Below are 21,031 nucleotides of genomic sequence, written 5' to 3'. Positions count from 1 at the left end.
CCTGCTCTGGAAGGGGGAATGGACTAGGTGATCTTTCAAGGTTACTTCCAATCCCTATCATTCTGTGATTCTGTGAAATATATTAGTTCAAAAATAAGGGTAATTCAGTCCAGTGATGTTTGTTTCATGAAGGCGAACAATGCATCTTAATTGAACAGTTCACTTCACTGTTCTACTTAAAATACCCTACCCAGAACATGCAATTTTGTATAGCAGTACTTTTGTCTACCTCTGATCTAAGAATATTGAATTCAAAAAAACAAGAGTTTAACTAGAATCACTTATCGTGAACAGTTTAATTTTAGCACATAAGAAGCAATCAAATACTAGCAAACATCTAATGGGTGTGTTTTAACATTGTTTAAACTGCAATACAGACAACACGGAGGGGAATTATCAAAAACTCAAAAGGAGTGGGATTTACTTCTGGCAGTGAAACAGTGCTCTTGCTGCTTTCCCAAACACTGTCAGCTCTGACCGCGGCATTCATTTCACAGTACCTCATAAGACCTTACAATTGCAATTGTGATTATGTGCAGATACCAGTTCCTGAAACATGGCCTGCTAGAAATACTGCTGCTCCTCCTCCCACCCATCTCCACCCGTCTCCCCAATAAGACTTGTCTCCTCAAATCTGGTTATTTATGACAACCTGGAAGTCTTGAAAATGGTCTGTTAGTATAACAAGTCTATTTCAGCTCCTCATGTGCTAAAGACACATTTGTGTTACTCAAGTCAGTCACTTCACTGAATATTGCAATTTTTGTATCATGGGGGAATAGGGGGGCCTGGCACTTGGGAAATTTTCAGGTGCCAACACAGAGAACTGTACCTTGTGGACTGGGGGTCAGAACTAAGGAAACACTAACTGCTCTCATACAAGCATTTAGGACATCAGTGGTAGTTTAGTGTCAAAAAGACAGAAGATGGCGGCAAACTAAAATTTTATCTTTTTTATTTGCAAGTTATTTCGAAATCATTTCCTGCTGTGAATTAAGACGTGACTTAGCACTTGAACTACTGTTGAGTAGTTCAAAGAAGCCAACAGGCACCACTTGACAAAGAGATATCAGCAAATTGCATGAATAATGAAACAAGATTAAGTGCATAAAATGGGAAAAGGTGCAATGGATTATCTGTGTTCTTAAGGAAATTCACTTGTGTTCAAACCTAGATGAGATTTATAGCTTTGATAAGTTTCCTTTATGTATGTAATGGAAATGATGTATCCACGTTGTGAGGGAGCAGATGGAATTATGGTTAACACTATGATAATTCTCAAACACGGTACCTTTTCCTCTGCATTTATTAAAAACAACAAGAAAAAAGTAAACCCAGTTAGCCACAGAATAACTTGCTCTAAAGAAAAGACTATGACTTTGGCTGAGCCAGACTAGTAATGGACCAGATGAGAACTGAGCCAACTGTTAAAAAAAAAAAAAAAAAAAAAAAAAGTAATCAAGTTTTATGTGGGGGCTTAGCATTAGTCTGTAACGTTTGCAGCTGGCAGATGTCAGATCTTAAAGAATCCATGACATGACCCATTTCAAAGCTGGAAAATAATAGCTGCTGTTTAAGATTGAGGTCGTGTGCACTTTGAACATAGATTTCCTCTAATGTAGTTACCACAGCCATAACTGATTATTGCAATGCTCTACTAAGTGTTCTAGATGTCTCCTCCACGCATTCCAACTGTTTCTCGAAGAATGGCAGGTATAATTGTGCTTTCCAATAGGAAGTCCTGGAGAAGAGGAGGCTCAGGGGCGACCTTATCGCTCTCTACAGATACCTTAAAGGAGGCTGTAGAGAGGTGGGGGTTGGCCTGTTCTCCCACGTGCCTGGTGACAGGACGAGGGGGAATGGGCTAAAGTTGCGCCAGGGGAGTTTTAGGTTAGATGTTAGGAAGAACTTCTTTACTGAAAGGGTTGTGAGGCATTGGAACAGGCTGCCCAGGGAGGTGGTGGAGTCACCATCCCTGGAAGTCTTCAAAAGACGTTTAGATGTAGAGCTTAGGGATATGGTTTAGTGGGGACTGTTAGTGTTAGGTCAGAGGTTGGACTCGATGATCTTGAGGTCTCTTCCAACCTAGAAATTTTGTGATTCTGTGATTCTGTGAAGTCCAAACCAGAATCTTATAATTAAAGCTCTAGAGTAGGTTGCTTGTGACACTGCAGACTTGGTGGTATTTCCTTCACCCCGTGCTTGCTCCCATGCTGTTCTAGGGTACAAGCACAAGTGATTTTGATGTAAAAGAGAATCTGTGCAAGTTGTGTCATCACGTAGGGTAATAATACTATGACTTTACTCACAGTTTATATACCTACCCCAAGTCTGTTTCCTGGGTTATGTAAAGTTTTTCTATTAAACTCTATTAAAAGTCACTTCATACTTGTATGTCAGAAACAATAATATCAGTGTCTGAAGCTTATTCTTTACAAAGGGGAGCCGGGAAAATAACAATAGTCAAATGGACTTTCCAGCAATAATAAAATACCACTTAAATGAGTACTCATGCATGTAATCTTTCCTTGTAGGCCTTCTTCACTAGGGAGCATTCAATTTCTGCTATTGCGTAATCACTTGAAGTTAATAGATAACTACAAATTTAAGGAAGGTCAGCAAGGCTGAAAGAAAAGCTGCAGCTTATATACAGGAGTTCCTGTTCTTAGCCATGCCAAGAGTTGGCTCACACCCTGTTTTGTTTTCCTTAATTTACATCGGAAACTAAATGTATTTGTTCTTTAATTACATAGCTAGGTGAGAATAGCAGGAGAATCTTTGACCCAGAATAGGCTTAAAAACCAACCAGATAACAAACCAAAAAATAATCAGGGATATAGTCACACTGAGGATTTAGTTACAGTTTTTTTTTGGAAGGGTGTTCAAAGAGGTTTTTGGAAATTCAGTATTTTTGTGCTCTTATTAATAAGAGGGAAAATAGTGTAACTACTTAATTTTACCTGTAGGAAACTCAAGGAATGATGAAGCCTGGAAAATAGAACAGCTATGCTGAAAGCACACTTTTGTCTCAGTAAAATCAAGCAATATGGGCAAACTGAGTCTACTGAGAGGAAGTGCATTCAAATTGACAGTCTCCTCAAGACTGGAAGCTCTTTGACCTCTTTGGACTATTTTGTTTTCTACGTTTTTGTCTTCAAGTTTCTGATGAATGATTCTCATATTGAATTTGTGAGCTTTCAATTAATGGTGTACCTAACACCTTCCAGTTTGGTGTTCACTGATATCCACAAATTTTATAGTTCTGTTTGTTTGTTTGTTTTTGAGAAATCAAGGAATACTGTTAGGACTGCATAGTATTTTCAGACGAGATACGTCAGTGTCCTTGCTGAGTAATTTCACACTATTTTGTATGAGAAGAAAATGGTAGCTGAACACAAGGAATTGATATGTCAAGAGAGAAGGTGAAATTTTCATATTACTACTCATAAAAGTAGAGTTGTAATGTTTCAAAATAAAATAGAAAAGGATTCTTGCTGAAGCTCTTCATTAAGACTCTTTGAATATTCAATATTGCTCCATGAGTTATCACATGGATATCATGCCAGATAATTATCCTACCATTGTCAAGTGAAATTAAGAGTCTACAGAATCACAGAATGTTAAGGATTGGAAGGGACCTTGAAAGATCATCTAGTCCTATCCCCCTGCCAGAGCAGGAACACCTAGATCAGCTCACACAGCAACACGTCACACAGGAAGAGCTGATTGAGCAAACCTGTACCTCAGAAGTCATTTTCAAATTCTTTTTAAGTGGGACGGTGGAAAGTAGGCAAGGAAACCAGCGGTAAGAAAGCTGTGAGTAAAAAGTGAAAAAGGTAATGATCACACTTTTCTTAATAAGGAGGGCAAGGACTTCACAGGAAGTAAAATAAGCAGGAAAGACAGGTAGGAAGATTAGGTTCATGAATGGCTTCAGTGTTGCCAGTTTGTGAGATTTTCCTTGCTCACCATTCCTGTCTTGCATTAGTTTACAGTCTGGTATTTTTGATAAATACTGAGCATCTGGGCTTTTTAAGTACTTGAAGCCTGAGGGAATTTAGCTGGTTTTCAAGACAGAATACTTTTGTCTGGATTAGTGAAGGGATCCTGGAGTGCTTTGTCTTTTGAATATTCCCAAACAAGCTACAAAGTATGATTTATTTATTTGTTTGTTTGTTTGTTTGTTTATTCATTTTATGGCTTGTCATCTTCTAAATTGAGGATGTGATCTAATTCAAACAATAAGTTAATTGTGTGTTTGTCCCAATAAGCAGTTCTTGAAATCTATATTTTAACAGGAATCCTACTCTGAACAAAAAGCAATTGGTTTCTTGGGAAGTCTATAAACATCTTGTACATGTTTTCGTCATTATTTTGCTTTGGCAAACATATGCATACCTACGACATTTAATGAAAGAGGCTTCACAGTCATATATATATCCAGTAGCATATATAAGTTTTACATATATCTAGTTGGAGGGATGATCATATGTTACACACTCCCATTTATGTGCTCTCACTGTAATCAACATGTAGGAATGAGATGGAAGCACAGGATTTATTTTTTTTTTAGCCTTCATACTCTTTTTTTTTTTTTTTTTTTGCCACTGGGGTGGTTACTGTTAGATGTCTTATGCTACAGGTGCCTGAATGTCTGAGAGTGATGGCAGAGTTAGATTCTGAAGCTTCTTAGACTGTCTTTACAGCATGTCAGCATGTGTCACTTTCAGACGAACAAGAACCGATATGCTGGGCATGCTCCATGGGACTGATGGGAATCCCTTCCATCTTCCATACAATTCAACACCTTTTTGTGCTTTAGTGGAGTTCTTCTTGGAAAATCTTTTATGTCAATAGTTTGACCTGTTGTTTTCTAGACTTGCTATTGGGTTTTAGAATGAACGTTGGCATCTTCAAAGAGATCGCACTGAGGCTAATTAGTGAATGCCCTGAGACAGTGTTCTTCAAAGTAAATTGACAACTTTATTCACAGTAATTTGAAGGGGCCTTTATTTCAAGTGTCTGGAGAGTTTGTTTTTATAAATCCTGTTGTGATTATCCCATCAGATAACATATGAATCCATATATTTGTGAAGTTGCAGTTAACAGAAGATACATTTGGATTTAATGGTCAACCTTTCATTGACTGTCTAGCTGTCCAGTGCTGTAAAAAATACATCTGGATGTAGCTGAAGGTATTAGGTTGGTTGGTTGTAGCGTTTTCTGCAACTGTATAGGGGAAATGATTTCTTGTCATAAAATGTCTGGATATGTCTACAGTTAAGATGTTTTAAAGGAATTAATTAAACTCTTCCTACTGAAAAATCCCAATACTATAGTAATATCTCTCTAATTATGTTTCCACTTACTCATTTAGAAAAGTCTTAGTTGGTAAAACCACTTCCGTAGTCAGTTAGTTACCACACTTTTCAATATATCAATTGCTATTAGATGAAGTTATTAACAGAGGGCTAAACCAATATGCAATGTAAATATGACTCAGTAATTTGTATCTATATTTTGAGACGGATGCATCTGGAAGTTGCATATTTTGAAATTTAGAGTATATTAGTCAACAGTAGTTTTAATCTACATGGACCTTTCAGGAAAACAGTAACAGCCTCAGCTCCACAATCTACACATAAACTCTGGAAACAAGTTGCAAATATCTGTAAATGTAATAGTACTTATAAGGGTCGTTAACCATCTTCATTTACTGAAATCTATTTTAAGACTAAAGCCTGTCTGAACGTAATTACATACCTACTACCTAGTTTTAATTTTGTGTTGAGCTACGCCAGTTCTCTGAGAATGGCTCAGAAATCATCATAAGATTATCTTGAGTAAATGGCTTAATCTGTAAAGCAGGGCCTCTCCAAGATTTTATTTTATTTTATTTTATTTTATTTTATTTTATTTTATTTTATTTTATTTTATTTTATTTTATTTTATTTTATTTATTTTTAATGATTCAATCCCTGTTCTACCCAACCAGGAGAAGTGTTGACAAAAATAAGAATTTATTTTTGTTCAGATAAGGCTCTTAATTAAATATGAAATTCCTTCTAACTTGTTCCAGAAATATAATGAAATCATGGCCAAAATAAATAAATAAATAAAATCATAGAATATCCCAAGCTGGAAGGGACCCATAAGGATCATTGAGTCCAACTCCTGGCACCACTCAGGTCTACTCAAAAATTCAGATCATAACATCATTAATGGAACATATAAAAGTGAAAGGAATGAACTGATTTAGCTCTATGTTTCTACTTTGCGTGTTTACTTGAAAGGCAATTTCATTAGATATTTTAAACATAGTTTTAAGTAAAATGTTTAAGTAAAATATGTCACTAGCATACATTTTGGCTTAGCAGAAATCAGCATGCTTTTTTCAGAAGCCTCAGAGAGAGAGGGGGAAGCAAAAAATATGTTGGAATAGGCTGAATGGAGGCAGATTTTTCTAGATGAGGTTCAAAATAGTTCAAAATATTGCATGCTTGGATTCTCTGTAGGGATGGACGGACTGGGAGACTGTCATGAGAAAAGGAAGAAAAGCCCTGCACACTAGTATCTTTATGGTACGATAGACGTCATGGTTAGCAGTTAGTGTGCTGTCACTACTTGCACAGTTTAATTGTGGTTGTAGACTCACGTACTTTAAATAGTTTCTCTGGTTGATACTAGATTCAATAACCACTTCTAATCTGTAATGCTATTGTCTATAAACAAGACCCTGAAGAAAAAAACGTACAGAAAAAAAGGCTTACCATAGCAGCCCACATCCTGCAGTCTTAGAATGTAACAACTAGCAACTCATTTTTCTTGAATTCTGTCTGAAATTAAGTTGTTTTTTAAACCCACGCAGATAAGGTTATAATTGGAAGACTTTTTAAATCTGCCTCTTCTTTGTTCCTATTGGAGTGATTAAATACAGAAAATGAAGAAACTTTCTACTGCTTCCAAATGAAATAGTTTCATGTTAAGATGAAGACAGTTTGCATGTGTTTCTCTGTCCCCATTATCCCCAGAATCACTGTAAATTTCTGAAACTGTGCTTTAAATTCTTAGAGCAGTAGACAAATAGATTTGCATCACAATGAACATGTATATATTGAAGATATGCATCTAAATATGTGCTCTAAAGCATATAGAGTAGTTGCTATAAATGGCTTTGTTTTCTTGCAACAATGACCTTCTTCGTAACATTTACATTTTCAGAAGAAAAGAGATAAAAGTAATGATAGCAAATGAAGCTTGATGATAGAATTACAGTTCCACTTATTTATTTATCCTAGTCTATTCATGCTAGTATCAGAATCTTAATAAACATGTGCTTGTCAGTTCAATTGTAGTGTATGGCTATATTGAAAACCAGTATTTTTGCCCTCTAATTTTTCAGCTATATACAATTTCAAAGGGACAGGAGCACAACAGCTAGCTCTACAAATTGGTGATGTGGTCCACATCTTGGAGTCCTGTGAAGGTAAGCTAGTGTTCTTAAGGCTATAGTTTTCTTTATTTAAATAATTTAGTCTTTTTACTTCACACCAATTGCCTGTGTTACATAAGTAGTTATCCAAATGTTGTTGGTATATATTTGAATTATTGCTGCCAGTGTTCTATTTTGAGTAACAACTTAATCATTTTTGGAGAGCCACAACCAGAAATGTTGCAGTACATGCGGTTTTCTTGGGATGCCATTATCAAATGAGGAAGTCATCAAGGTAGTTCGTGACATTCATGCCAGATTGTACTATACCTGATGGAAGATGCATTAGATTTGATGCAAGCATTAATGGAGCACATTTTTGCCTCTAAACTAAATATTTGTTGCTAGATATTTCTTATTGTTGCTAAATATTTGTTGCTATTCAGCACCATAGTATTCCTATATTATAAGAAGGAAATCAAGTATTTTTAAAGTATTCTGTAGGTCAGCATGATAAAAACACTTCTGAAAACCACTTGACATATTAAATATACTAAACAACATAACTCCACATCAAGTAATGCATAACAAATACTCAATATGCTGACCCGAGCTTGGGTATGTGGAGTTGGCATGTGGAGACAGCTGACCAACTGGCCTAAATGTAAAATAAGGACAAGCAGCAGAATAATAAGAGAGCATAAAACTTTGTAGATGTGTGAAGCTGAACTCATTGTTGATACCAGAATGATAGTGTATTCCTTCTTATACCTTCATATATTTACTGAATTACCTCCCAAGTCCACTAAAGTGCTTAAGTTTTTATTAGTATAAAGCAAAGACATCAGAATTATATCAAGTCAACATTTGGGTGTCTTTGCAAAAGTCACTGTAATAGATTTTTTGTTGTTGTTGTTCACAATCTGCAGTGATATAGTTGACCAGGTTAAAAATTAAAAATTAGATTTTAAAATTATGAAGTTCTTCAAACTTTGCAAAACAACTATAAATTATCTTCATCCTACTTCCAGTGTCTGTCATCTGTATCATCTTAAATGCAGTGCATGTTAGAGAGCAATTGCTGCATTGTGCATTCTGAGAGACAGTTCAGAGCTGTAAGCCACTTTGGTCATAAGACTGCTAAGAATCTGAGGCTAGCTGTGCCCAGTCTATTCCACTGCACAGATCTCTAAGCTGTTTGGAAATGGCAAGGTCTTTAAGAAAGGAGCATCTGAGAAACCAGGTTTCCAATGTTTCAGAGCATTTTTTTTTTATTTTTATTTTTTTTTTTTGGTGTGTGTGTGTATTCTTAAGAGTAATTCACTAATCACTATATTCACTATAAACATCACTGAAAAAAATGGATGTAAGTCATTAGACTACTAGTCAACGGATTGCATATTTAAAGCCATGAGTAACAATTCATGTCCTCCCCTAAAGGAAGAAGAAGAAAAGAAGTCTGCATAATTCTTTAGGTTTTTGCTAAAGGGAGAAAATATACTTGCAAACCAGAACCTCCTTATACTTGCATTGCCTCTGTTAATGGCAGAAACAACAATCATGTCAGATTTCTGACCTGAAATGTGCTAAATTCATAGTCAAGTTTGTGAGGATAGCCTGGCAACTGAAGTGGTGATCTTATGGGGTTATTTTTTATCTAAAAATCTGTTCTGAATCCTCTGCCCTAACGCCATGTCATAGCTTGTTTTTAAGAAATATGTTTGTCAATGAAGAAGTGCCATCTTTCATGTTGTGCACATGAGGAAGTAGATCTTCTATCAGACACCTTAAAAAGATGCTGTCAGCTGCAGCTGAAGAGTAACCAAGAGTAACAGTTTCTTCTCTGTGCACATTTTGTGCTATTTTTGTTTGTTTTAAATGTGCAAAGTATGCATGCAGAACTTGTGTGTGTAGTCACAGCACATAGGATGAAATGGGTTTTAAGCATTTTTTTAGTAAATTGGAGGCTATGTGAAAATCATTCAGCTTTAAAAGATTTGGAACTTTTCTTGTTGAGAAGATATTGGGGAAAAAAAAAATCCTTGTGTTAAGAAAACACAAGGATCCTTGTGTTAAGAAAACACACACAAAAAATATTCTTTCTTTCTTCTAGGTCAATAATTTCCCTGACTCTTTTAATTTTGCCTTTCTCACAATTCTGCTTGTTAACATTTGAGTTTTTTAATGCTTTAGTTGTATGGCTGACATACTAGTGCTGTGTTTGAAATTTTGAGGAAAAAAGGTGGTAGGGAAGAAGTATGTCTCTTCATGAAATTACAGTCAGAATAAGTAAGCTTCAAGCCATAAAATGCTTCCTTTGGAATGAACTAGAAGCCAATGCAAAGTGCAGTAATGCTGCTGTGCAGGTAATGTTTCATGATGATGGAATGTGTGTACAGTGGACATGGTTTCTGCTTTAATTTAGTAAGGTTGAACTTGATTTTGTGTTCTTTGTAGAATTTTATTGCAATTTAACTGGGGCACAAATAGAACAGTCTGAATTTGTGTCCTAATTAGTACTGCTGCAGTATTGAACATCTGTTTCTTTCAGAAGGGGTTTCTAGTTGATGAATGGAGCAGGAGTCTTACAATAGCCCTTCATTTATTTTTTGAATTTCTGCCTTGAACTTTACAGTTAAAGCTGCTTACTTGAGTAGGGTCTAAAAGCTATAGGTTCTCATGGCAGAGTGATAGGTTTCTCTTCTAACATTGGGAAACTGTATGTCTAAGTTGTATACTGCCTCAGTTCAATACTACCCTTAGAACGCAATCAGAAATGCTTCACAGGCTTTGCAGTATCGTGAGTGATCTTAGTTGATACGTATATAAAAGGTAACGAAACAGCTTATCCTGTCTTTTATATGCAAGTGTGGGAGTGTTATATTCTTCATAAGATCTGTTCTTACTGTGCAAGACTTGAAAACAGATCACAGAATCATACTTGCCAATGTAAAAGTAGTGCCATTTCCTGCTACTCACTTGGCTTTAATCTATGTATTTTTTGAAATAACTGGTTTTTTAAACATCCTGTGCCAGATGGTTCTTATATGGAGGGGAGGAAAAACAAAATGAAAACAAATAAACAACAATGAAAACTTTGTATGTTTCTTGAAGTACATGTTTTTATTCTAAGCATCTGAGTGCACTCTTTCTTCCTTTTAGATTGGTACAAGGGTTATCTAGTGAGACATAAAGGATCAGAGGTAAGATCACACTATTCACTCGCTATTTTTAAAGGATCAGTTGATGAAGTGAGACTTCTTTTTAGAATGTCTTATTCTATTCTGATCACTGAAGCCAGCAATTTCCGCCCCCCCCCCCCCCCCCCCAAAGGTATTAAAGGCTACATGCAATCTCAGGCTTTGTCAAGTACCATGTATGCAAGTCAGTTATTGCATAGAGAAAAATCTTACAAATCCCTAGCTCAAATTACCAAGACTAGATTTGCTAGTTAACATGAAGGTTGTTGCATTGATGTGTGTATTGATGTGTGCATTGATGATCAAACATTCCTTTAGGCTGTATAAAATGTTTTCACTGTCATAGAGCTAGGAATCATCAGATCATTTTGTCTGGTCACCTTTTTTCTACACAGGTCAATTGCATGTCAATTTTGAGAATACTTTTCTGCTGCATATTGCTGATCATCTTACTGCATGGCCTAGGTATTACAAAATGAGCCCGTGACCTTGATTGAGCTGGTGCCATTCATGCCTAGGAGGGCTTGAGAGTTTATGGCTTCATTAAATATCTCTATTTGTGCATTGCAAATGAAGCCTGTTATTTTTTCTTAGAATAATATTAGTGTTGTGCAGAATGATCTCGACTATTACGCTTGGAAGTAAATTTTGAGTCTGATTTAGCTAACCTTCCTGCCAGTGGGCATTTGTCTATTTGCCCTGAGCAATTTCTGCAATCTATCAATATTTCTTTTACTAGATGTGCTGATCCTGTATCAGCATCTCTCCTTTGATAATCAAGCTGATCATAGACAAAAATGTTTCTTAACCATATTTACAGTGTATATGCTGTTTTCTAGGAGAGTAGAAGATTATGTCAGGAGATGGGGAAGCGAGGTGATGGCAGATGATGTCCTTAATGAGAAAATGTAGACCCATGCATTCTATTTTTTTACAAAAGGATATGACAATACTGCTAATATTTGTCTGTCAAACAGACAGGCATCTACGTGTGCACAAAACCAAAGAGACAACAGTTAATTTGAAGACTACGTATTATGCTAATGATCATGGTTTTATGAAGAACAGTTGGTAGAAGTGGGTTTTGGAAAGCTCTCAGTTGTTAAATGCTGGAGAATGATAACAAAGTGGATTGTAATTTTTCCCCTCTCTCAACAGGGAATATTTCCTAAATCTTTCATCCACATCAAGGAAGTTAATGTTGAGAAGAAAAGGTACTGAGTTTAACTATTGTTTTACATTAAGTATTTTGTCTGCTAAATAACGAGTCTTTACATATTTTTTATGCCTTAAACACAATAATTCTAATAAACTTATGAAACTATGATTTATTTTTTTTTCATTGTGCTAAATTTTCTTTCCTTTCAAAGACACACAGAAAATGTAGTACCTGCTGAAATTCCTTTAGTTCAAGAAGTTACCACTACACTCTGGGAATGGGGAAGCATCTGGAAACAGCTCTATGTGGTATGACTTTGGTGTAACTTCCTGCTTTTAATTTCAACCTTCAGTATCATGTACCTGATGATTTTTTCATAGTTGTTCTCTGGGGAGTTGACAAGTTTCAGGATAAGCCTATTAAACATAACTAAGTTGCATTTGAAAAATCTTCAACATGTTGGGGTGTTAGAACTCAAGTGGTAGCATGTAGCTATTAACAATTATCAATTTCCAGAATTCAGTCTCTTTCACTTTCAATATCTTAGTTTTACATTTCTTAAAGAGATAGAGACCTATTTTTTTTCCAGCTTGGAGAAAACCTTTTTTTTTTTTCTTGTGAACACTTTGGTTAATACATAAAATAAAAAGTAAAATGATTTTTGCATGTGTCTTTTTTGCATCTTTTTTGCAGAGTTTTGCATCTGTCTTTTGCATGTGATTGTAATTCCCACATTGTAGTGCTCTTACAAAAAAAAAAAAAAAAATATATATATATATATATATGTATATATTTAGGTAGATAGATAGATTACTTTGTAGTTTTCCCTGATTAATATATTAATTTTCTGAAGCCAGTCACTTCCCAGTCTTCCTCTAGTTAAAGTCAGGAAATAGAACACTTCTTGTTTCAGTGGATGACATTGGAACTTCTTTAGCGACTTCTAAGTGTTTTCTCACTTCTGTCTTAAATGTATTAATATCACAGTCAAATATTTCCAGCATGCACTTATCAGTGTCTTATACAGAAATGAATTGCTTCTCTACTGGTTTCCCTGGATGAGACCTAGTTAATGACTTTCAGTCCACAAACAGTTAAATAAAACCAAAATAATGTGTCTATCCTCATACAACATACTTGAAGTTCTAGTCATTTTTTTACAATCCCATGGGACATTCTGTCCTTAAAAAACTGTGGAGGAAGGAAGTCAGGCTTCAGACAATTTCATATTGTCTAGTAGGATTTGTGGAGTACTTAACAGATGTAAAGATGCAAAACTGGACTTGGATTAATTGGGTATTTTAATTCTTGATCCTGAAATCATTTAGTATTAAATATGATGCATCCTTGAATTATCAAGGTTAATGTCTCACTTCAGCTTTCTACAAACCTCGAAAATTATTGTTTTCTTCTATGTCCTAGACAAATAAGAAAGAGCGGTTCCAGCAGGTACAGTCTATGATGTATGACTTAATGGAGTGGAGGTCACAGCTTCTCTCCGGGACTCTGCCAAAAGATGAGCTTAAAGAGCTCAAACAGAAGGTTACTTCCAAAATTGACTACGGTAACAAGTAAGTGGGCTATATTGCTTCTGAAAACTATGTCTTATTTTAAAGTACCCAGCTAGAACAGAGATGATGATGATAAACTTTTCCTGGTTGCAGTTTTGTAGGTCATTAATGTGAGATGTGGACCTAGTAAATCATTCTTTTCAAACTTCTGTTACTCTAGAGGTAATAATATGTTGAGGCTCCTCATCCCACATGCATTATTATTATTATTATTTTACTATTAATTTATTTGTTAATTATAGAAACACAAACTTGTCAGTTGTAAGCATTTGAGCTCAGATGACTGTCCTTTATATCAATATAACATCAGTGTATTCTAAGCCCCAAACTCACCTATCCCTTCACAAACGCAACCTACCTCTGCTAGTGTTATGCAACACCTTGAGCAGTGGTGTCGAGAGACCTTAGTGGTACATAAATAGCAGAAGTCTGAAGTGTACAGAGCCTTTGTTAAAGGCAACTGTCCCCAGATATGCTAGGGAATTTCCAGACAGAACTCTGGTTCTGGTAATAGAAGTGAAACTACTGTAGATTGGATAGCGTTTGACAAAATGCCTTGTATGTTACTTGCTGAGGAAAGTCATTGTAGCACAACATATTTTTGGCAAAAATTTTGTTATGTGGGGTTGAGCATCCACCATCTGATAAAAGGTGAAGAAAGTAAACCACTTCATAATAGGCATTTCATAGGCAGTAGAATCTGTTCATAAACTGTAAATACTACTGCAAATGACTGTGGTTATTGTGGCCTGACAGCCCATATGCAGTTGAAAGTATTTAGCTACTTGTGGCTTAGACACAAGCAATGACCTGATGTTATGAAATTCTTATCTTGTTCACTGAGGTTTGGATCTACAGATTTATGATAAATTGTATTTTTACAGAACATCCTATGGGAATATACATATCCTGTTATGCTATGTGAAGCTGAATGGTCAGTCCAGGACACATTTTTGCTTTGAAATGTTCCAATCAAAGAATCTTATTTCTGTCCAAGAGAACATCAACATCATTATTATTATTATTATTATTATTATTATTATTATTATTATTATTATTATTATTATTATTATCCATCAGACTAGGAGGCAGTAAGCTGCTTTCTTGAAAGGAGCAACAGTAAAGGTGATGTTTAAAATGGCTTGGGATTGGATAGAAGAAGAGTGCAAGGTGGATAGTGTTTGTAAGTGGCTGAAAGTGTGGGGTTAAGAGTTGAGATATGTGAAGGAAACTTGCTGAACTCTGGAGAAGGAATAAAGGGAATGAAAGTGGAAATTGAGTGGTCATTGTGGGAGAGGAGATTGAACTCCAAGTCAGGAGAGGTGGCAGAAAGAAAATGATGCAAGATGAAGAGGGTCATCAGGTGTTACAGACTTCTTCAAACAACATAATGGTAGATAATACATTTTAGAAACTGCTAAGTACAGTCTGACATGAAGTAGACCAGTTTTAGAAAGGGATGGAGGAGTAAGATCCTGGGTAGACAAGAAAGTATATCTGATGACTGAGGTGACACCATAGCACCATCGGTAAGAACACATAGGACATAGGGAGGTTGGATTTGAAAGTTATGAACACTGAAAAAAAATGAAGCATAGGAAAAGAAAAAGGCATGCCTTGTATAAAAGCAGAGGAGAAGAGAGTGTAGTTGTTAGTCAAGCAACAGGGAAAAAAGAGCAACAAAAAAGAGCAACAAAAAAGCAGAAGGTAACAGGAAAAACCTGTGCATATTGATTACAAAATTATGCATTAAAAACAAAAAAAGATTAAGACTGCTTGAACTCATTGAACATAGTGAATCTGTTTTAAGTGCTAAGCATTTAAATGCTTTGACATTACCATCAGTTCCCAAAAAGAATAAATATTGGACAACAGCTTGAAAAGGAAATGGTAGTTTTTGCTTATTTTCTTTGTTCAGTAAAATATTGTTATATTTATTTAAACTTATTTTACTGCTTTAAAATTTGTTGTAAATCCTTGTGCACTGCATTTCTGTGCTTTATTTTTATAGAAGGAAATGATTGATGAAACTGCCATGTTGATCTGTCTGTTTTTGCAGGATACTTGAGCTAGATCTAATAGTTAGAGATGAAGATGGAAATATCTTGGATCCAGATAAAACCAGTGTCATCAGCCTATTTCATGCACATGAAGAAGCAACTAATAAAATCACTGAGCGAATTAAAGAGGAAATGGTAGGAATAATGGGCAAAACTTAAAGCTTCCTTTACTAAAAATCAAAATGAAAATTCAGTGCAAGGCTTGAAGGGTGCAAACTTCTTCCTTAAAATTGCTAGAAATGCTTGCCTCTAACATACCTTAGAGCAGATTTGCATACATGTTTTATAAATATGGAGAAGCCTCAAATTTTTTATTTGAGGCTTTTTAAAAATTTTTTTAATTTTTTAAATTTTTATTTGTGCACTGGATTCAGTCCATGGGCTGGGCTGAAAGCCTGTCCATAAAGCTGGTTCTAAACACATTCTTTGCTTTCTAAATGCAAAAAGGTCTCCTAAATCCATCTGTGGGCTTACTCAGTAGGCTGGTTTGTTTAGTGAGTAGTTACATACTTGGAGTTTAGGTCGTACCTTCTCACTAATCTAAGTTCTTTTTAAAAGAATCTTGTGAAAATGCTGGTTGTTTGCTGTAAGTTGCTGCTTGTTAGTTGGTCTGAAGGAGTTGAAGAATTTAAGCTTACTAACAAGGAGTTTGGTGAACTCAGAATAATCTTGTGGACCAGTACCAGTAGTTAACCACATCTAAGCAAAGCTGATGAGGGCATATATAATCTTCTAAAATACTAAACAAGTGACTGTACTTCGTACTTCCTTGATCTCTTCATATTAAGTCTGTTCAGAGACTTAGAAGATACTTTAGTTCTTTTCTTCATTCATGAGAAAGTAAATAGTGATAAAGCAAGTACAATATCTGGCAAAAAAAAAAAAAAAAAAAAAAAAGTGCCATCATGACACATCAATAATGCCCATGTCAAACTGCTGGAAAACACCTTTTGATTTGTTCTCATCAGTGTCACTAAATAAATCTTGCTTCCCAGACATCAGCATGTAATTAACTGGCAATACAAGGAAACTAAAACTTGTTTGTCTGCAACAGACTACATTGGCTTGTTTTAAAAACACAGCAAAACAATGGATAAGAAGAACTTTAGGACATCATCTGTTAAGTGGCTGTTTCTAGGTGTTTAAAATAAGATGTGGGTAGAATTTAGGTGCCTATTTTTGAGATGGTGATTCTGCTCAGCTGTGTCCTTTCCCCAGCATACCATTTTTTTGTTATTTGTCTTCAGAAAGTTGTATTTTTCTTGTTTATGTTCCTGGCATGGTGAAACCTCACTACAATGCAGATAGTAGGCTTCCTCCTATATGCTACTGTGTTCGAAAAATTATATGGTGCAGATTTGTAGGTTTGGCTCTATAGTGGCAGCTTGATATTTTTTATTCTGCTCTTTAAAAGTGACAGTTATGTCTCACCCTTCATAATAATTGTCCTGTGGCTAAAGAACTGGCCTGGAGTATGGAAGTCAAGTTAATCTCTTTTTCTAAAGGGCTTTAAGTTCTTACACCACTGGAAAAATATTCTGAAATCTTCTAGGCATGGTTCTTTATCAAAATTTTAATAAAAGATGTCAGAACAGTTCCACTGAAAGCAGTTCAATTTTCTTGGTAGTTAAAGTTTTGAATACATTGATTCAAGGTGTGGAGGGGATCTTAACCTGGCTTTTATCTCCCCAGTGAAATTAAGTATAAGATATTAAAGACAGGAAGATTTCTGGAGGTGAAGGGAAGAGAAACAGCATAACTATTGTGTTCCTTGAAAATATTTGTTAAATAAAGTAAGCCCTGTTCCATTTCTGAAAAGAGAGCCAATCGGGAAAGGATAATATGTTTAGAATCACATGCAAAGTAAATTCTTACTGATCATACTGAATAAGTCCCCTAAGTCCTGCAAAAGCTGGATTTAAGGCGCCTCTGTCATCAGCTTTTTCATTATTTGCACAGTGAGGTAGCTCCCGAGGCCAGGTACAGTATTTGGAAGAATCCAGTCTGAGTTTTTCATCTTCTTACATACATTAAAGGGTCTGGCAAGGGATCTTCCATACCTATGTCACTTCTGCATCTTCTAACTAACCTGCGAGCTTTCTTGCTTCATCATAGAAAAGGATGTTGATACACTGGAGACGTAGCGGGAAGCATCAGAAACTTACTTTCTGGTCATTTCCATATTGCTAGACAATCTCTCTCTGAGTAATGTACAGGGTAAAAGCTTTTGGTAGAAAGCAAGCCTTTAAAAAAAAAAAACAAAAAAAAACCACAACAAACAACAACAAAAAAACACAAATCTTGCTGTTTGATGGTTCTTTAAGTGAGCAGAATGTACTGATTTTTCAAGATCAACTACAATATGTAATAACAATTGAAATTGCTTCTGTTATCCTACCACTTTAATTCCTGGATGTAGCTTATGATTTTCCTTCTTCTGAATAGTCAAAGGATCAACCAGATTATGCATCATACTCCCGAATATCTTCATCCCCCACCCATAGCCTATATGTCTTTGTGCGCAATTTTGTTTGCCGAATTGGAGAGGATGCAGAACTCTTTATGTCACTATATGATCCACAGAAATTAACAATTATAAGGTAAGTTTATTTATTTATTTAAGGGGAAAAAAATCTAATGAGAGGAGCTGGCCATAATGAAGTACAGTAGTTGCCAACATGCTAGTAATGCAGAGAATATATAAATAAATGGAAGACAACCAAAAAAAAGGAAAGTGTGGATAGATTTAATTGCTGGCTATTAAAGCATTCTTGGATAATGGATCCTGAATATTTTGACAGATAACATCTAGAGTGAGCATTTGAGAGTTTTGGAGAATCTCGAGACTACTTCAAAGTTAGAGATGACAGTACTGTTGGAGGGATTTGTGTTTTAAATAAAGACGATATAGTTGTCTTTAACTTTAGAGCTTTTACAGACTTCAGGAGAAAGAAACTTCATGTGGTAGTAACTGAGACATCACGTATTGATGTTTATAAGACTGTCATTCCAGCCAATCAACTCAGTCATATTAGGTAGAGTCTGAAGCAGTTGTTAAAATGGGTTTTAAAAGGGTGAAAAGGAAGAAAGAAACATGCAAATTCTAGAGGTAACTGTTCTTGCTGCTTATCCAAAGGTAACCTTGAGATTGTCTTCAGAAATTGATGGAGATCCTTCTTTTGTGGAAACATACCTCTCATATGATTTGACTGCTCATTTATTACTTTATTTTAGATGAAGAGGATACTGGAGTGCCAGAATACAAAACTGGAAATTAAGCATTGTCTTCCCTATTATACAGCTTTATGAAGTAGAATGAATTATACTGAACTCTGGAAGTTGCATAGTCAAACCTGCCTATCAAAGCAGAGCTGGCTTAGTTAAATCAGATAGTTCAAAGCCTTGTCCAGTCATGGTCTGATTATCAAGGATAGATAGTCAAGATCTTCTCTGTACTTTGCAAGTGCTCTAATCGCTCCATGCATGGCCATTCTTAGTTGTATAAGGAAAAAGTAGTATTAGATTATATCTATCTTTGGTCAGCTCCAGGCCTGAATCTGAAGTCTTGATTTGTTTTACCAGGCAATACGTATAGATGTAATGAACATTATTTTTATTCTTGCCATCTGGTAAAATTGGGTGCCTGGAAGAATGACTTGCAATGTCAGTGGATCGACTACATGACTTTCTTGATGGGTATTGTGGGTGTTGTGGTATCTGGAATGAAGTGCTGCAAAGTGAGGGGGAGGGAGAGAGAAAATGTGAGGAACTTCTAAACTCACAGGTGGAATAAGGTTCTGCTGATGATTCCTATGAGATTATTATGATAACAATGTTTTCTCCAAAAAATTGCCATTCTGTCTAATGTGTAAGTTACTTTTCAGCGTTTACTGATGGTGTGTTGTATAGCGCTTGTCTTTTAGTCTGGTATTAGCTTCAAACAATCACAGACCATCTTCTGTTTTGCAACCTCTTTTCTATGTTTTCTTGATATACTGTGAAACAGAAGAATTATTAAATCACATGGTAATAAGAAATTTATCTTCAAAACAGTGAGAACTACTTGGTGAGATGGGGGAGTAAAGGCTTTCCAAAGGAAATTGATATGCTCAATAATCTGAAAGTAGTGTTCACAGTAAGTGTTTTCAGTTTTCCTTGTATCTTTCAAATCAGATTCTCTCTTTTCTGTGGCCACTATCAGAATTTCTGAGAATGAGGAAGGAAGAAGTAGTCATCTTGTGATCAGCAAGATGATCAGTCATTGGGTGCTTTAGGGCAGTGCCTTTGATGTCCTTTCTTCAAATCAATTTGCACCTTTTTTCTAATGTCTGCTTCATCAGTTTAATGATGACTTTGATATTTTATCTGTTGTAGCTATTGATTGCTACTTTCTTTTTTTTATCTTAGCTTATGTTTTCCTCAAATTTGAAAGTCTTACACTATTTCTTATGTTCTGTTGACTTTTTTTTTTTTTTTTTTTTTTCCCCTCTCAGTAGTTTTCACTGGTTGTTGAGGCTTATTTTCTTACTGGAGAGCCTCCTTAAATTTCATGACCAAGTTCTTCCCCAAATAATACTTTAACTATCTTTTTTCTTTTTCTTTTAGGATCTTGGAAATAAAGACCTTAGCAGAGACAAAATTTATTTAGTTTGTCAAATAGTCCGAGTTGGAAGGATGGATCTCAAAGACAGTAACTCAAAGAAATACACACAAGGACTAAGGCGGCCTTTTGGAGTGGCAGGTAACTGATGCCTCCTGTACTCTATCTGAAGCAGGAGTTAAGTGATAATTGCCAAGCTTGGACAATAAAATCTCTATGAAGACATGCCAGAATCTAAAATAGACATATCAACTATCTTGATATCAACTATATTGATAGTACTTTTGTACTTAACATTTGAAGTCCATAAAGACTGCACCTAGATTAGCATTTTAGTTATGTCAGAAATGTGCTTTTGAATTCCATTTCCTAATTATTCACGCTTACTGCTACAAAGTGCAAACCAAAACACAGTACCACAGTATTAATAACAAAATTCACTGTGGCTGAAATAAAAACACTGATTATGTGCCAGGAACACCACTGATGCACACATGTTATTTGCAAGATCAGACCAAAACTAGTCTGAAGCCATTTGCTCCTCACATAGTCTCACGTCTGTAGTGCGCTCTTTGCACTGAAAGTTCTCATCCACAGATTTACTCCTACTGGGCTACGCTGCCTGCTAATGAGAATCTATATTTACCTCGAGGAACAAGAATATATAATATTCAGTATTAATGGATAGGAGGAGATATTTACCAATGCCATTTTATGTTTTGATAATTTTCTTTTATTTTTGTAGTTATGGATATTACTGACATCATAAAAGGAAAAGCTGAAAGTGATGAAGAAAAGCAGCACTTCATACCCTTTCATCCGTAAGACAATCATAAGTATCCTATTTTTGTACATGTTTCTACATCTGTTGGGTGGCAAAATGACCCATGAAATGATTCAAGAAAAAATACTTTTTCCTTTTTATACTTTTACTTTGTGGTAGTGTTAATTATTTAATTATCACTTTAAAAAGCATTTAAGACTTGATAGAGGTTACAGAGCATGATAC

The 21,031-nt window shown here is 35.5% G+C and overlaps 1 protein-coding gene across 1 annotated transcript in view; it reads left to right on the top strand.

Annotated features, from left to right (window-relative positions):
- DOCK2 (dedicator of cytokinesis 2) overlaps positions 1 to 21,031 on the top strand; it is a 187,800-nt gene that overhangs the window by 1,711 nt on the left and 165,058 nt on the right. Inside the window, exons 2-11 of the mRNA XM_068697859.1 lie at positions 7,403 to 7,486; positions 10,595 to 10,635; positions 11,791 to 11,846; positions 12,003 to 12,099; positions 13,214 to 13,362; positions 15,422 to 15,557; positions 17,868 to 18,022; positions 19,476 to 19,557; positions 20,028 to 20,163; positions 20,768 to 20,843. Of these exons, the coding sequence (XP_068553960.1) occupies positions 7,403 to 7,486; positions 10,595 to 10,635; positions 11,791 to 11,846; positions 12,003 to 12,099; positions 13,214 to 13,362; positions 15,422 to 15,557; positions 17,868 to 18,022; positions 19,476 to 19,557; positions 20,028 to 20,163; positions 20,768 to 20,843 (1,012 nt within the window). The remainder of the gene's footprint in view (positions 1 to 7,402; positions 7,487 to 10,594; positions 10,636 to 11,790; positions 11,847 to 12,002; positions 12,100 to 13,213; positions 13,363 to 15,421; positions 15,558 to 17,867; positions 18,023 to 19,475; positions 19,558 to 20,027; positions 20,164 to 20,767; positions 20,844 to 21,031) is intronic.

Source organism: Anas acuta, chromosome 14, assembly GCF_963932015.1.
Source record: "Anas acuta chromosome 14, bAnaAcu1.1, whole genome shotgun sequence".
Lineage (NCBI taxonomy): Eukaryota > Metazoa > Chordata > Aves > Anseriformes > Anatidae > Anas > Anas acuta.
This window is presented reverse-complemented; position numbering and strand designations above follow the sequence as displayed.